Here is an 18,177-nt window from a genome sequence, read left to right as displayed (position 1 = left end):
CCGGGCGGTCCAATGTCCATATCGGAATCCGTCTCGCTGTCTATGCTGTCGCTGGCCTGATCCACAGGCACCACAGGTCTCCCGGCATCTTGAGGTTCAACAGGAGGCAGAACGGGTGGGTGAGGCCCTGGTTCCCCTCCAGTCTCAGGGCTCCTCCTTGGCCTTACGGGGGAACGGCGCCCGGGCCACGTGCCGGTGGTTCCTGGTCGGATCGTCGCAGTGGTCCAGGTGGCGGTGTCTCTGCACCCTGCACCTGGACCGCGTAGGAGACTGGCTAAGTCATGTGGAGGATTACCCCAGGGATCCATGTGGCTCCGGTCCCAAAGCTCCTCACATAAACCGCAAAACCTGTCGTGCAGGTGCGCGCTCATGGGCGACGGTGAGAGTCAGTCTCTGAACGGTCCTGCCGCTGACGGACCCATGCCCGATGTCAGGGAGGACCAGGCTGAGATGCGTCCAGCGGTGCCCCATGAGCAACTCTGCCAGTGCAATGCCGGTTGTGGAGTTAGATGTCACACGATAACTGAAATGAAACTTCACCAACCGTGTTTCCCATGACCCCGAGGTCATCTTTTTCAAGGCTCTCTTGAATATTTGTACTGCTCGTTCGGCTAGCCCATTGGAGGCCGAGTTGTACGGGGCCGTACGTACGTACCTGATGCCATTCGTGGCCATGAACAAAGCGAACTCCTGGCTTGTGAACGGCGCCCCATTGGTCGGACACCATGACCCAGGGCAGTCCGTGCGTGCTTAAATAGCCCTTGGTCTGTCCGTAGTTGCTAGTCTGGTCGCCATGGGGAACAGGTGTACTTCAAGTCACTTTGAGTGGGCGTCCACTCATAACGAATGTGGCCCATTGAAACGGGCCGGCAAAGTCGATGTGTACACGGGACCAAGGCTTCGCGGGCCACTCCCAGGGGTGCATCAGCCTTCTGATGTTCCTGGCATGGGGTGCAATTGTAGGGCCACCAAACAATTTCATCTTCACCACTCCGTGGTGCCCGTAATGGAGATCTTTCAACATGGGCGCGGTTCCCGTTCGGGTATGACCACCTGCATCCCCCACAGGGGGACACTCATTTCGGGTAGTTTGGAGGTATAGGTCCTAAGCCAGTCTGGTATCGGCCTATGACCCATAATGGACCATATGTCAGACCGACAGCTCAGGATTGATCTGGGTCCATCCCATTCTCAAATATGAGGTGCCGTTACTGATAATGTGTCCAGAGCGGCTATAACCTCTGCGGCTGCAGCAGGAGCTGGCGGCTTTGTGGGTAGGGGCAGGCGACGCAACGCATCCGTATGCAGGAATCTTGTGCCCAGGCAATGCTCTGCAGTGTACTCATAGGCCGACAGAGGCAGTGCCCACTGTTGAAACCTGGCAGATATCGATGGACTCACCTTAAATCTTCCTTAAATAACCTCTGCAGGGACTTGTGGCCGGTATATACAGTGAACGTCCACCCATAAATATACTGGTGGATTTTCCTTACCGTGAACACCGCTGCCAAGCATTCCTTTTCTATCTGGGTGTTGTTTCGCTAGACGTCCACCAGCAAAAGCTATAAGTTGTTCCGAGCTGCCGGGCATGTAGTAACGCCAAGACCGCCCCGACGTTGTAGGGAGAGACATCACACGTGAGGAGCAAGGGCTTTTCTGGGTCAAAGTGGGAAAGCAATTCGTCTGACGAGAAATGCTGCTTCACCTCGTGAAACACCTTCTGGTGCAGTGGCCTACAGTCCCACTCATGTCCCTTCTTCCGTAGTTGGAGGAGCGGACTGAGCAGCATGGCCATCCTGGGTATGAACTTCCCGTAATAATTCACCAGGCAGAGGAAAGAGCAGAGTTCCGTTTGGTCACGAGTTTTGGGGACTGGCAAATCACCTGCACCTTTTCTTCCACTGGATGGAGGCCTCTGCTGCCCACCCGGCAGCTCGATATGTGGCCTCTGGTGCATGTATCTCCCCCAGAGGCGGAAGCCGGCCGGAGAAAACTGATTGAGGACCTCAGTCAGGTTCTCCACGTTTTCCTGATGCGCAATCCCAGTGATGAGAACGTTGTCCAGGTAGACGGCCACCCTTGCAAGATGTACTCCATAACCCTCTGGAATATTGCACACGTCAAGGAGACTACGAACGGCAACCACGTATACCCATACAATCCTGATGGGTATTGATTTGTCACATATTTCCGGGAACTTGGCTCGAACACCAGCTGCAAGTACACACAGCTCATGTCCAATTTAGTGAACGTTTTCCGTCGCTGAGTCGGGCGTAGAGATTCTCGATCCGAAGGGACCGGGTAACAGTCAAGGCCGGATACCCAGTTTACTGACATTTTATAATCCCCAGAGTCGCACCGACCCGTCCGGCTTCAACGCGGGGACTACAGGCGCAGCCCAATCAGCATAGTGGACAGGGCGAAAAATCCCCAGGCCAATTTCTGGTCTATCTTGGCACACAATGCGTACGGCACAGGGCGGACGCGGAAATATCGGGTCTGGGCATTTCCCTCCAAGTTGATCGTAGCCATAGCTTCTTTAGTGGTCCCGAGGCCCTCGGCGAAAACCAAAGGGAACTTGGACAGCACTCTATCCGGTCCACATGGGTATATCTGGCACGCTTGTTGCCAGTCCAAATGTAGGTGACAAAGCCAATCGCGCCCCAATGGGCTAAGCCAGTTGCCGTGGACTACCACCACTGGTAGGCACGCGGACTGGTCTCTATATGCCACAGGCTAGTGGGCAGTGCCCTCGATATCCAAGGGCTCCCCGGTATATGTGGCTAGTTGGGCCCCCGTGTCACAAAGCTCTAGTGGCTGATGGCCTGTCCAGATGGCGGTAATGGTACTAGGACTGATGACCAAAACTGCTGCTCCTTGTGTCAGTTCCATCTTGGTGGGGTGTCCATTTAGCAGCGTCACCCGGATAGGTGCCATTCCCGGGCCAGTCACACAGAGCAGCCATAGGGTTGGCTCCTCAGCTTCCAAGTCCTCCAAGAAACGTGTGCGGCCTCTTGGGGGAAATGGCGACCTGTCCATTGCTGGGGGACAGTGCCCTCATGTGGTTGCCCGGAGCCTCGCCCCTGACCTTGGTTTCCCACTCGATACTGGTGTCTGCCATCCGGGAATGCCGAGTTGGGGGAAGCTCCATGGCCACTGTGGGGCGAGTTGCGGCAACGGTTGCGGGACCTGTGGTAACTTCCAATCTGGGACGTTCCCAGCACCTCGCTTCCGGTAGTTGTCGGTTGATGGTCTTGACGACGTCCAATGTTCAGGACCGCCAGGTTCTTGGAGTCAGTGGACGGTGCTTTCCTAGGTGAGCGCCACGTCGACGGCCTTGTCAAAGGTCGAGGGGGGCCTCCATTAACAGTTTCCACTGCATTTCCAAGTCCTGAAGCGATCCCACAGCGATTCAGCCAAGGCAGCAAGTCCCTGTAAGTGCACAAGTATTCCCCAACGGCCTCCGTCGTCGTCTGCAGACGGGCATAGAAGCGGTACTGCCGGACCATAATCAGGGCTGTGGATTTAGGTGCTGGCCTACCCGGTCGATCAACGTGGCGAACGGCAGTCCGCCCGGTCTGGCTGGGTAAATAAAGTTCCTGATTAGTTCTTAAGTCGGTCCGCCAACGGCGGTCAGTAAGGTGACCATCTGTCACTCGTCACTGGTGATGGTGTTCATGCAGAAAAATAGAAGTTGTAGTCTCTAGACGCACCGGGTCCAATCGTCCGAGTTGGCGTCTAAAGGTTCGAGTTTACCCGTGTATGCCATGCCTGCCGGCTGGAGAGCGGCCTCCCGAGGTGGTTGAAAAACGGTCCAAGGTCGCAGCACTTGCAGCCTTCGGCAGCTCCACTTGATCCTCATCGCCAGTGATGTAGACGGAGGCAAAGACTCCACGAGAGGCCAGGCTGACAGGGTACAACTCACTTTATTCCACACTGGTCATGATAATCACTCCTCGCCACTCCCCGCAGGGTCTCCTTCCCCCGAACTGCTTCCAATTCGAGGCTTATATTCTGTGGGGAGCTCCTTTTGTTCAATGGAAGCAGGGACGATAGTGACGTTTAAGGGGCATCTTGACAAATACATGAATAGGGTGGAATAGAGGGATATGGACGCCGGAAGTGCAGAAGTTTTTAGTTTAGACGTGCAGCATGGTCGGCGCAGGCTTGGAGGGCCGAAGCGCCGAAGGGCCTGTTCGTGTGCTGTACTTTTCTTTCTTCTTTGTTTTTTGTCCTCCAATTGGAAGCTCCGTCACCTGAGTCGCTCATACTCAAAGGTGATTGGGGGGGGGGGGGGGGGGGGGGGGGGGGGGGGGGGGGGGGGGGGGGGGAAGAGATCGGATGCTATACAAGCTCTCTCCGTGTAGTGGGCCGTAACACTCCCTGAACGTTCACTCACCCACCCACTCAAATGAGTTGAGATTGTTAAAAAGTTGTCCAAATACTCAGATCATAAAAGGATAGCATGCCCTCTCTTTATCTATCTTCTCTTGCATTGCAGCCAAAATCAGAAGTCTCAGCTGAAGTAACGCAATACGGTTGGGTCGCAGAAATCTTCACTTCATGCTGACTGGAAGGTCCTGTTCTGTATTTCCCCACCCCTGTAACCCCCAATGGCACTATCTCCGGAAACATATTTTGTCCTGCCCTGGGAGAGGCAGGGGAAAAATTATCTACAATATTTTAATTTTTTTTAAATTTAGAAGACCCAATTCATTTTTTCCCAATTAAGGGGCAATTTAGCATGGCCAATCCACCTAGCCTGTACATCTTTTGGGTCGTGGGGCGGAACCCACACAAACACGGGGAGAATGTGCAAACTCCACACAGACAGTGACCCAGAGCCGGGATCGAACCTGGAACCTCGGAGCCGTGAGATCGCACTGCTAACCACAGTGCCACCGTGCTGCCCTATCTACAATAATTTTCAGCAGAAAAATACAAAATGCCCCAATATTAAAGAAATATTAACTGAAATAAAAGACTACTTTAGGGCTTCACAAAAGAGTCCCGTAACCATCACACACACGATGTGGAGATGCCGGCATTGGACTGGGGTGAGCACAGTACGAAGTCTTACAACACCAGGTTAAAGTCCAACAGGTTTGTTTCGATGTCACTAGCTTTCGGAGCGCTGCTCCTTCCTCAGGTGAATGAAGAGGTCTGTTCCAGAAACACATATATAGACAAATTCAAAGATGCCAAACAATGCTTGGAATGCGAGCATTAGCAGGTGATTAAATCTTTACAGATCCAGAGATGGGGTAACCCCAGGTTAAAGAGGTGTGAATTGTCTCAAGCCAGGACAGTTGGTAGGATTTCGCAGGCCAGATGGTGGGGGATGAATGTAATGTGACATGAATCCCAGGTCCCGGTTGAGGCCGCACTCATGTGTGTGGAACTTGGCTATAAGTTTCTGCTCGGCGATTCTGCGTTGTCGCGGGTCCTGAAGGCCGCCTTGGAGAACGCTTACCCGGAGATCAGAGGCTGAATGCCCTTGACTGCTGAAGTGTTCCCCGACTGGAAGGGAACATTCCTGCCTGGTGATTGTTGCGCGATGTCCGTTCATTCGTTGTCGCAGCGTCTGCATGGTCTCGCAAATGTACCACGCTTCGGGACATCCTTTCCTGCAGCGTATGAGGTAGACAACGTTGGCCGAGTCGCACGAGTATGTACCTCGTACCTGGTGGGTGGTGTTCTCACGTGTAATAGTGGTATCCATGTCGATGATCTGGCATGTCTTGCAGAGATTGCCTTGACAGGGTTGTGTGGTGTCGTGGTCACTGTTCTGAAGACTGGGTTGTTTGCTGCAAACAATGGTTCGTTTGAGGTTGCGCGGTTGTTTGAAGGCAAGTAGTGGGGGTGTGGGGATGACCTTGGCAAGATGTTCATCGTCATCAATGACGTGTTGAAGGCTGTGAAGAAGATGACGTAGTTTCTCCGCTCCGGGGAAGTACTGGACGACGAAGGGTATTCTGTCGGTTGTGTCCCATGTGTGTCTTCTGAGGAGGTCGGTCCGGTTTTTCGCTGTGGCGCGTTGGAACTGTCGATCGATGAGTCGAGTGCCATATCCCGTTCATACGAGGGCATCTTTCAACGTCTGTAGACGTCTGTTACGCTCCTCCTCGTCTGAGCAGATCCTGTGTATACGGAGCGCTTGTCCATAGGGGATGGCTTCTTTAATGTGTTTAGGGTGGAAGCTGGAGAAGTGGAGCATCATGAGGTTATCCGTCCATGTTGATGATCTGGCACGTCTTGCAGAGATTGCCCTGACAGGGTTGTGTGGTGTCGTGGTCACTGTTCTGAAGACTGGGTAGTTTGCTGAAAACAATGGTTCGTTTGAGGTTGCGCGGTTGTTTGAAGGCAAGTAGTGGGGGTGTGGGGATGACCTTGGCAAGATGTTCATCGTCATCAATGACGTGTTGAAGGCTGTGAAGAAGATGACGTAGTTTCTCCGCTCCGGGGAAGTACTGGACGACGAAGGGTATTCTGTCGGTTGTGCCCCATGTTTGTCTTCTGAGGAGGTCGGTCCGGTTTTTCGCTGTGGCACGTTGGAACTGTCGATCGATGAGTCGAGTGCCATATCCCGTTCGTATGAGGGCATCTTTCAACGTCTGTAGATGTTGAAGGCTGTGAAGATGATGACGTAGTTTCTCCGCTCCGGGGAAGTACTGGACGACGAAGGACCACCCTAAACACATTAAAGAAGCCATCCCCTATGGACAAGCGCTCCGTATACACAGGATCTGGTCAGACGAGGAGGAGCGTAACAGACGTCTACAGACGTTGAAAGATGCCCTCGTACGAACCGGATATGGCACTCGACTCAACGATCGACAGTTCCAACGCGCCACAGCGAAATGAGACAATTCACACCTCTTTAACCTGGGGTTACCCCATCTCTGGATCTGTAAAGATTTAATCACCTGCTAATGCTCGCATTCCAAGCATTGTTTGGCATCTTTGAATTTGTCTATATATGTGTTTCTGGAACAGACCTCTTCATTCGCCTGAGGAAGGAGCAGCGCTCCGAAAGCTAGTGACATCGAAACAAACCTGTTGGACTTTAACCTGGTGTTGTAAGACTTCGTACTGTGCATCACACACACCGCAGCTCTCCCTCACCATCACATCCCACCATGACCACTTCCAGGCTGCCTTATCACCAAGTTATGGATGTGCCTGAATTTATTTCAAGTGAACACCGGAAAGCTTGAAGTTGTCGATGTTGTCAGCTCAACATTATTGCCATCGTTCAATCGGATTACAAGGAATGGTGTATTTGAGAACCCTTAGCATAAGGTTGTATGCTTTCTTTTTCTCTCCAGAAAAAAAAGCATTCTTAGTAGCCAGGGACTAAGGCAAAACAAAGATGATACCCATTCCAGAACTGAAAGCTAGCTGGGTGCCTTCTGGCATCATGTGCATATCTGATTATGGGCTAACAGTGACCCTCAATGAGATACGTTAATATCTTAAATCTCGAGCTACATGATCGATATGGGGAGCTGGCCATCCTGACATCTTGACTATCTGTCCTGTATTAATTGGTTAGAAAAGTTCAAACATTGGGTAAACTACCAGCCCCTAGAAATAAAGTATAATAAGGAGTCCTTCTCAGGTGACAGCCAGGTCAGGCAGCCACCTTCTTCAGATGGAATATTTTTAAAAATAAATTTAGAATATCCAATTATTATTTTTTTCTCCAATTAAGGGGCAATTTAGCATGGCCAATCCACCTAACCTGCATATCTTTGGATTGTGGGAGTGAAACCCACGCAGACATGGGGATAAGGTGCAAACTCCACACGGACAGTGACCCAGAGCCGGGATCAAACCCGGGTCCTCAGCGCCGCAGTCCCAGTGCTAACCACTGCACCACATGCCGCCCCCTTCAGATGGAATATGACCAGGAAAGATAGTAGAAGACAGAGGAAGAGTTCCACTACATGGGCTAGAGACAGAATGTTGCCGAGATTAACACACTCTCACTCCTGTCGTCCTCTGGGATCAGTGAACCACTCCCAGCTATCACGGGTCATATACCTTTCTTATCAATTTAGTTACTGTATTATATCTAAACTGTCATGTTTTAATAAACTACCATAAAATTATTTACGAGTACTTGGCTACCTATCTTCGGTACCTGTGGCTCCTGAACCCAAAACCTTACAGCCAACAACAGGAAAGCAGATCAATTGGCATAGAAGCTCAAACGGTACTTTAAATCTCATCACTTACAAAGATTACTTCCACATTATCAGTCACTCTGCCTCCTCCCTCAAACAAATGTCCGTCATTGCTGGATTCAATTTTCCTCGCAATCTCCTCACCATTTCCACCCTCAATAAATTCTAAGATGCCCAAATACCACTTGTAAACTGAGACACTAAGTGCTTCTCAGCAGAACCCCACTTTTGCTGATCTCCATTGGGTCCCCATTCCTCCACCACCACCCCGGCTCCCAACTCCAACCTTCTCCACAAGGCACATCTTGTCCTTCAGCACTCACTCTGGACTCCTGTACATCCATTTTCCGTATTTCACACTTCAGTGGCTTCAGTTTTCCCATCTGGAACTCCCTCAAAGATTATTCTCTATATTTCCCACTTAACTGATAAAATAAAACCTTTCCAAATCACGTCTCTTCAACTAAGGTTTGGTCACTTTTAAACTTCCTGCAAAGACTCAGTGCTTAACTCATTTTCCTCTGGATATTTGTTGATGTTGAAAGTCCCGTATAAATGCAAGTTGTAACAAATTAACTTATTAAAACTGATAATTAGCTGGCAGTTATCCAACATCAGTACTAACAATTGTCAGACTATTCCTTCTGCGGTGTTGTGAAATAGATGACAATTTATTCATTTGTAAATCAATTATCACATAGGTTGAAAGCTGCAATATAAGAAAAGAAAATGTTAGGGCCAGAATCCACAAGCTTATGAAGTTGAGACTGACTAAACATGCCAAAGCCAATAAGTGGGCTTCATACATCAGAACATAATGCAAGACTTCCTCATGTACCCAAAAAGCAAGACCCCGCCCCCCTCCCTGGCCAAAGGCAACACCTCACATTTCCAATTACAGTATCCAAGAGTACTCAGATTTATATAGCATCTCCTCACATCCTCAGAAGCCTCAATGTATCTTATGATCAGATCACCAACAATGCACACAATGCATACATTCACTGCTCAAACCCATAACTGGGCTCAAAACCCCAGAATTCAGATTCAGGTGATCATTTACCCTTTAGGATGACAGTTAACAACTGGTCTAAGTTTTCTTATATTGCAGCTTTCAACCTATGTGATAATTGATTTACAAATGAATAAATTGTCATCTATTTCACAACACCGCAGAAGGAATAGATGTTAGGGCCAGAATCCTCAAGCTTATGAAGTTGAGACTGACTAAACATGCCAAAGCCAATAAGTGGGCTTCATACATCAGAACATAATGCAAGACTTCCTCATGTACCCAAAAAGCAAGACCCCGCCCCCCTCCCTGGCCAAAGGCAACACCTCACATTTCCAATTACAGTATCCAAGTGTTCAATTCAACATCCATGCTGATTAAAACAATCATTCATATTAAGAAATCCACAATTAAACTGCCAGAGTTAAATTACCTATGTCGTGAAGAGTAGGAAAACAATAATGAGAATTATTACTAACATTGCACACATTGCCCATTATGCAGATGTCTAAGTGGTGGATGGCTGTTTCAGTGGAGTTGAATCTTAGGTAAATGTATTAGACAATAAGCCAAACAGAGTGGCAAGAAAGACTTCTCTCTCCGCAAGTCTTTTCACAAAATTCTACACTAGTAACTCATAGAGAAGTAATTAAACCACTGGGGGAATTGATAAGATATCCTAACTTGAAAGTGCAAATTAATTTGAACTTTCAAATTTGAGCTACTACTTTTGAGCTCGCTAGCCTGACATTTATTTGGACATGATAAAGTATTTTCTAACCAAAATGATATACAAGCAGAAAAACAAGTCAAGAATTCTAATTCAAAACAAAATTACTGACAGATGACATTATAAATTTCTAATAAACGTAGTAATCCTCCAGTTACCACATTCCATAAAATGCACAAAATAGCGAAGTTCAGTTGTACTCACCACTTTCCATCTTTCCTTTACGAGGAAACTGACTGACAATATGTCAGGCTGCTCACCTCCCCCGCTCATGTCTGTAGTCCCTTTTGGAATAGCTGCTATGCAATGCATAAGTCAGCCTGGATCTTCAGGATTCCAAACGCAGGTTCCATTTAACCCGAGGCTAGAGAAATCAACCAAAATGCATTAACATTTGAAATCAACAATCATTGAATTCTTACCCATTAGATCACAGCGGATAACTTCTGTAAATCATAAACTACAACATGTAGCAGGACGGTACCATGATATGTACAAGCCAAAATTGGCATTTGCTTGATCACTATGAAATAATTTGCAAATTGCATAATACAAAAATTTCAAAACAAAATTTAAGCCAATTATACAAAAACAGAAAATGCTGGAAATACTCAGCAGATCAGGCAGCTTCTGTGGTGAGAGAAGCAGTTTCAGACCTTTTATCTTTGCTGAGTATTTCCAACATTTTCTATTTTTATTTTGGGGTTCCAGCATCCGCAATATTTTGCTCTTATATTAGTGTTGCAATCAAATTATTGAGATTTATGTGGCTTTGTGCAGAATTTGTGTTTTAAAAGGTTTCTGTTTGTAGTAGGTATGTATCTGGATGGTCTTGTTCAGCAAACAGCACAGAGAGAGAGAGAGAGGAGAGAGAGAGAGGAGAGGAGAGAGAGGAGAGAGAGAGGAGAGGCGAGGAGAGAGGAGAGAGGAGAGAGGAGAGAGAGAGAGAGTGAGAGTGTGTGTGTGTGTGTGTGCGTGCGCGCGCACGTGAAAGGGCACAAGAAAGAAAGCTTCAGCATCTCAGCCTCTACTTTCTGCAAAAATGTATTTTTTAAACATGCAAACTAGATTTGCTATTCATGTGATTTACTCTCTCCACTGCTTCAGGAGAGATTCCAAATATGCAAGTGAGGGCGATTGTGAGGCGGCAGGTGAGGGAATTCCCGCTCCTCCAGCACGTGGGATTCAGGACAGGGTGATTTTGGGTGTATGGGTTGGAGAAGACAAGGTTTTGGCGCTTTACCAGGAGCTGAAGGAAGAGGAGGAGGCCTCGGTGGAGGAGTTAAAGGGCAAGTGGGGGGAGGGGATAGATGAGGGTCTGTGGGCTGATGCCCTGAGTAGGGTTAATTCTTCCTCCTCTTGCGCCAGGCTCAGCCTAATACAGTTCAAAGTTACTCACAGAGCGCATATGACAGGGGCGAGGTGGAGTAGGTTCTTTGGGGTGGAGGACAGATGTGGGAGGTGCTCGGGGAGCCCGGCAAATCACGTCCATATGTTCTGGTTGTGCCTGGCACTGGATGGGTTTTGGAGGGGTTTTGCGAGGACTGTGTCCAAGGTGGTGAAAGCCCGGGTCAAGCCGAGCTGGGGGTTGGCATTATTTGGGGTAACGGACGAGCCGCGAGTGCAGGAGGCGAACGAGGCCGGTATTCTGGCCTTTGCGTCCCTGGTAGCCCGGCAGAGGATTTTGCTATTATGGAAAGATGCGAAGCCCCCTAGTGTGGAAACTTGGATCAATGACATGGCAGGGTTCATCAAGCTCAAGAGGATAAAGTTTGCCTTGCGAGGGTCTGTGCAGGGGTTCCTCAGGTGGTGGCAACCGTTCCTAGACTATCTTGCGGAGCGTTAGGAGGAGGTCAGCAGCAGCAGCAGCCCAGGAGGGGGGGGGTTCTTTTGGGGGGGGTGTTTGGGTGGGTGGGGGGGGGCTTCCCTATTGGTGCTTTTAAATGTCATATGGGGGGTTATTGTATATGGGGAAATCCAATGTATAATTTTTGTATAATTTTTGATTGTTGTGTTCTTGTTTCTTTCTTTTTGTTGGGGGGGGGGGGGCGGGTTTGTTGAAAATCGGTTGAAAAATTTGAATAAATATATTTTTTATTTTTTTTTAAAAAAGGAGAGATTCAAATAAGGCTGTTGTTCATTTATTCCCAAATTTAGCTTGATTAGCTCATGTCTGCAAAGTTACCTTCATTAAATCTAATTGCTTGGTACATGAAGTTATATACTATCCCCAACAATTGAATCTCAGGTGCTTGTCTTAATGCCTTGTTAATGGCACAAGTAATAATAATCGCTTCTGTCACAAGTAGGCTTCAATGAAGTTACTGTGAAAAGCCCCTAGTCGCCACATTCTGGCGCCTGTTTGGGGAGGCCAGTATGGGAATTGAACTCGCGCTGCTGGCCTTGTTCTGCATTACAAGCCAGCTGTTTAGCCCTCGTGTTAAACCAGCCCTGGTCTTTCATAATCCTCAGGCGTTTTAATGTTGCTCCATGTCTCCATCTCAATGAAGTGGAATGTGGAATGCATAGTGATGCAAATTGGAACAGCCATTTTTGATTTCCAGTCATTCTTTTTAGCCTGTTACTTTTTTTAAGTCTAGTTCTTAAAAGTTTAAGTCCAAGTTTCTAGCCAGTGGATTTTTTTAAAAAATCACATTTAAAATAAGCGCTTCTTCACGACGCCGCCTTACATTATTCAATGATAGCATTGAATATCCATGACGCTGATAGGATAAAGAATTCCAAGGATTCACAACCTTTTGAGTGAAAAGATTTCTCATCTCAGTCCTAAACGATCAGCCCCTTATCCTGAAACTTAATAATAATCTTTATTGTCACAAGTAGGCTTACATTAACACTGCAATGAAGGTACTGTGAAATTCCCCGAGTCACCACACTCCGGCGCCTTTTCAGGTACACGGAGGAAGAATTCAAAATGTCCAATTCACCCAACAAGCACGTCTTTGGGACTTGTGGGAGGAAACAGGAGCACCCGAAGGAAACCCACGCAGACACAGGAAGAATGTTGCAGACTCTACACAGACAGTGACCCAGCCGGGAATCGAACCTGGGACCCTGGCGCTGTGAAGCAACAGTGCGAACCACTGTGCTGCCCCTTGTTCTCGATTGAAACTATGCCACTTGTTCTCGATTGAAAAAGCAGGAATTAATCTTTCCCAAAAGGATGTTCCACATCTTTAATATTTCTTATAATATAAATTATAATATACATTCAAACATTTATGCAGCAAAGAGCAATTTTTTAAAAAACTACTTAATTTTACAAAAACAGCTGATAACGATTCATGAAGGTGACCTGCAACACATAGCCAACTCTGGCACCACTGTAGATTGACCTCCCATATCCTGATGCAATCCATCATATACACAAGCCAGGCACACTGGAAAGTCACCCATAGTACGATTCAACCCCATAACAATTTGCTGACCGAGTATCTTTCTTACACATCTTTTTACAATATCACCCACCATTCTCCTCGACTGTTTACAAATTATTTCCAATTTTATACTGAAAGTGTGTTGAACATGAACAGAATAATACAGCACAATGATATTGATTACAAGATTTCCCCCCAATAAATATGGTAGAATTTATCATAGCAATAATACTCAACTTACCTGCACAATAGATCAAAAGGATATAAAAAAGATCAGAACTACAATATACTAAGCAATTCATTGTGATGGAGACATGTGTCAACACTTGAGGATTATAAAAGACCCTGGCTCCTGTGCCGGGAGGGGGGGGGGGGGGGGGGGGGGGGGGCGGTTTATAGGTGGGTTACTGGGATAGGGTGGAGGCGTGGGCTTGGGTCGGGTGCTCTTTCCAAGGGCCGGTGCAGACATGATGGGCCAAATGGCCTCCTTCTGCACTGTAAATTCTATGATTCTATGATTAACAAGGCATTAAGACAAGCACCCGAGATTCAATGCACTGGGAAAAGCCAAGAACTAGCTGGAGACCCAAAATACCGCTCCGAACTAAACTGTTCAAAAATATAATGGGCAGGGTTTCAATAATAATCGTTATTAATAATCTTTATTGGTGTCATAAATAGGCTTACATTAACACTGCAATGAAGTTACTGTGAAAAGCCCCTAGTCGCCACACTCCGGCGCTGATCAGTACACTGAGGGAGAATTCAGAATGTCTAATTCACCTAACAAGCACGTCTTTCAGGTCTTGTGGGAGGAAACTGGAGCACCCAGAGGAAACCCACGCAGACACGGGGAGAACGTGCAAACTCCACACAGACAGTGACCCAAGCTGGGAATCGAACCCGGGTCCCTGGCACTGTAAGGCAGCAGTGCTAATCGCCGTGCCACCCATAGGTGACCAGACTAACAGAACAGCTTTCTGATGCCCTGAGCATTAATGAACAGTGCCCACCTGGAGAATAGATTTCTAAAGACCGATACTCAAAAAAAATGCTACTTTAGCCTCCTCAAAAAGAGCTAATTTCCAGAAAATACATGATCTGTTCCAACTGGATCATTTTCTGGAGCTTTTCCATTCAGATGGCAGCAGAAACTGGAACAAGTATAAGAAATGCAGAAAACAAATGAGTTTAACTGCCTTCATTCCTTACAGAATCATCGCCTAGAATGCCTATCAAAGAGCAAATCTAAAACATTGTGATCTCAAATGGCTCGGAGGTCATTCATGTGTGCTACAACAGTCTCTTGCATTGACTCACAAAGGGTCGATTACAGATTGCAGCACTGCACGAGGCCTTACTGGTGTATAGCTGCACACAACAGCTTATTTATACAGTACCTTTCATATAACATCCTACAGCAATTCACAGAAACATTATAAACAAAATATGACATACAAGGAGATTAGATCAGGTTTTTTTCTTAATAAATATTTTTATTCTCCATTTTCCCATTTTCTTCAGAATTTACACCCCAACGAACAGTAAACGGTAACGAATAAGATGTCAATCCCCTTATACACAACAACAATCCCGGGCGCGATTCTCCACTCCCTCGACTAGGTGCCCACGCCGTCGTGAACGCCGTCCAGTTTCACAACTGTGCGAAACGGCCCCGATCGCGATCGATTCAGGGCCCGAAAATGGGCTAGGAGCGGGGCCGCGAGGAACTCGGGGGGGGGGGGGCGTGGCGCGAAAGCAGCATCATAAGTGCGCGAGACCTGAATGACGCGGCGCTGCGCCATAAATGGCGCGATCCGCGCACGGAAGGACCCAGGAGGAGGTGGAGAAGGAGGAGAGATGGCTGAGCCCCGACGAGCCGCACCGAGGTCCCGGGACACGGACCTGGACACCCTCCTCGATGAGGTTGAAAGCCGAAGGGCCACCCTCTGCCCAAGACATGGGCATCGCCAGCCGTCCAGCACGGTGAGGCGCGGTTGGTGTGAAGTTGGCACAGCTGTGAGTGCTGTGGTGCACACCCCCGGTCCGGGGAGCAGTGTCGGAAGAAGCTGCACGACCTCACTCGGGCTGCCAGGGTAAGTGCCCATGAGGGTGCCCCCAGGTCACAACCAACCTCCTCCTCCCCCCCCCCCAACCTCCCTGTGCACGAGGGGTAGGGGGGGGGGGGGGGGGGAAAGAGTTCAGGGTGCACAACGTTGTACTCGACCCACATGAGCACCGGGAACCCCCCTGGAGAGATGCCATGGCGTGGCTCCAACTGTCTCCTCACCCAGCATTAATATAGCTTATCCCTGCACGCCATGATACCGGAGGGGGTTCTCCTGTGCTGCACCCTCTAAATGTTCACGAGCAGGGGGCCCTGGACCTCGCTGGGGGATCCGCCACCCGGGAGGTCGCGACATGCCAGGTCGGAGGCGCAGAAGCAAGTGAGACAACCCTGCATGTCTTCCTTCACCCGCCCCACCCACCCCCCCCAACCGTCATCGCCCCCCTCACACTCTGGCCACTGCATCCTCGATCCCCTCCCCCTGGCCACTGCACCCTCGATCCCCTCCCCCCTCAAACACTGCCCCCACCACCACCATACACCCGGCCCAGCGTGCCTAACGAACCCCATATCATTGTGTTCTCCAGGGCCAGCCGCGAACGTCCAGGGTCGTCTCGGCCAAGACAAAGCTGACCATCTCCAACCTCGAACACACCCAGGGACGCACGCCAGAGGGTGGCAGTCGGTCGGACAGGAGGGCCATCCTCTCAGTCTGGGACGCTGGATGGGGACGCACATACGACGGACAGAGACAATACTGAGGGGCACAGGACGGACAGTGACGATGACCTACAGAGAACAGCCACACAGTCCACAGATTCACCTGGAGGGCAACATGACATGGGCCGCATGCACCTTGCGCCGGGCCATGAGGGGGACCAGCACACACCAGACTTCCTAACGGACGATGACCTCGAGCTAGCGGCACTGCTGTCTCCCACACCATCCACCATCGCAGAGACACTCACCTCGGTTGGGCAGATAAGTGATGAGGCTCCCGGGTCACGGTCTGGTGCGCACCACACAGCCGAGCAGGTACAGCAGGTGGAGTTTGGAGCAGCCGAGGGGTTGGACAGTCGGAGGGCCGCCCAGACAGTTCCCGGGTTCCTGGATGTACTTGACCCACCTGGACAACCGATGCATGTGGACACCGAGAGACTGAATAACGGGACGAGGGCCATCTTCCAGGACCTGCACACGCAGTTGGAGGAGTCCATTCGCGTCCAGGAGCAGGGAGTGGTGCCGCTCATCGCAGTCACCCAGCCGACACCGCACGGGTGGCGTCCGCGGGGTGGAGGCAATGGGTGAAACGGTTTTGGCCATTGGTCAGGTTCTGCAAGGCGTTGGGCTTCACGTGCACGCGTCATCCATGGCCCAGGAGAGGGCTGCCCTCTCACAGGCAGCCATCTCAGAGCCAACAGGACATTGCCGTCGCTCTCCGGGCCCTGGCCGAGTCTCACCATGCCATGGCCCGGTCCCAGCAGGCGATGGCACAGTCCCCAGCAGTCAGTCGCGAGAGCACAGACCGCCTGGCGCACGTGATGGATGGCGTAACGCACTCACAGGTTGAGATAGCACAGTCCATGGCAGGAATGTCGCACTCCCTGGGCTCCGTCTCTGCGAGCATTCGGATCGTGGTCGATACCGCTGCAGGCCTCCAGGACTGGCAGCGCCAGGTGTCGGTGGTGCGACGGGGCATGTCTCCGATCGCACCTCCGTCCCAGTGAGGCCCGGGGACCACCGGGTTCCCCGAGGGAGGTGGTCCTGGGGTCCGTCCCGGTATCTCCAGCAAGGGACGTCGCGGTACACTCTGCCTCACCCCGTTCTGTCCCTGGCGCATCTGGTGGGCAGCGGGCAGGGTGGCACCATGCCATCCAGCACGCCCGCCGAGCAGTCTGGCCCATCGAAGCCGGGCCGCCACAGGAAACATGTGCCGACGGGGAGCCATGTCGCAGGATTCTCAGCAGTCCGCCTCCACTCCTGCTGTACCATCTGGAGAGACACCTAGACGTAGTGGTAGGGCCCGTAAGGCAAAGAAATTAGGCATAGTAAGTTGGCACGGGTGCAGGGCACAGTTTAGTTGTAGGGCTAGGGCATCTGTACGTGAATGCCACAAATAAACTCACTGTTGCACTTAACTTGTAAGATTCTGTGCTATGTCCGGTGCCAGAGGGCTCGTGAGGGTGACCGAGTGGCGCTGTGGTTAATGAGCGGTTCAACGTCGGTGCCGGATGTGCTGTCCCATTCCCCCATGCCTCCCAAAATCGGACACCGTAGTCCTCAGCACTCCTACGCCAGCTACCCCACACGGGCACGTGATGAAAAGCCCGTTACGAAGGCTGTGACCACCGGAGTGTATGGTTCAGCTATAGCCATGAGTCAGACCTTGGCTGGCGAATCTCAGCTCACAGCTCATCGTAGAGCGGGCTGTCATCATTCAACATGGCACCGATCACAACCGCTTACACAATCATCAATGTTGTGCAATCCCCTAGTGCCACAGCGATAACGTGATGTGGAATTGGTGCCGTGTACACGGTGCGGGGGTGCGTGCAGTGTGGTGCCAGTGGCAGTGTTCAGCGAATCCCTCCCCCACGGTGCGTGAGCCGTGTGGCCACCAAAGCGTCGCGTGCCCGTTGTCCTTTACAGTGCCGTCGTGCAGCCTCCTGGACGTAACAGCACCCAGGCAGTGTCTGTGTCCCACCTCCTCCTCCACCTCTTCCTCCTCTTAGTTTGCGTTAGCTCCGGTGCCATCAGTTCCTCCCTCCGATTCCCCCACA

The 18,177-nt window shown here is 50.2% G+C and overlaps 1 protein-coding gene across 2 annotated transcripts in view; it reads right to left on the bottom strand.

Annotated features, from left to right (window-relative positions):
* LOC140398664 (tau-tubulin kinase 2-like) overlaps window positions 1–18,177 on the bottom strand; it is a 370,126-nt gene that overhangs the window by 307,655 nt on the left and 44,294 nt on the right. For both annotated transcript variants that reach the window (XM_072487597.1, XM_072487608.1), the window contains exon 2: window positions 10,136–10,295. In XM_072487597.1, the coding sequence (XP_072343698.1) occupies window positions 10,136–10,243 (108 nt within the window). In that variant the 5' untranslated portion in view covers window positions 10,244–10,295. The remainder of the gene's footprint in view (window positions 1–10,135; window positions 10,296–18,177) is intronic.

The sequence above is a fragment of the Scyliorhinus torazame genome, chromosome 2 (genome assembly GCF_047496885.1).
Source record: "Scyliorhinus torazame isolate Kashiwa2021f chromosome 2, sScyTor2.1, whole genome shotgun sequence".
NCBI lineage: Eukaryota > Metazoa > Chordata > Chondrichthyes > Carcharhiniformes > Scyliorhinidae > Scyliorhinus > Scyliorhinus torazame.
This window is presented reverse-complemented; position numbering and strand designations above follow the sequence as displayed.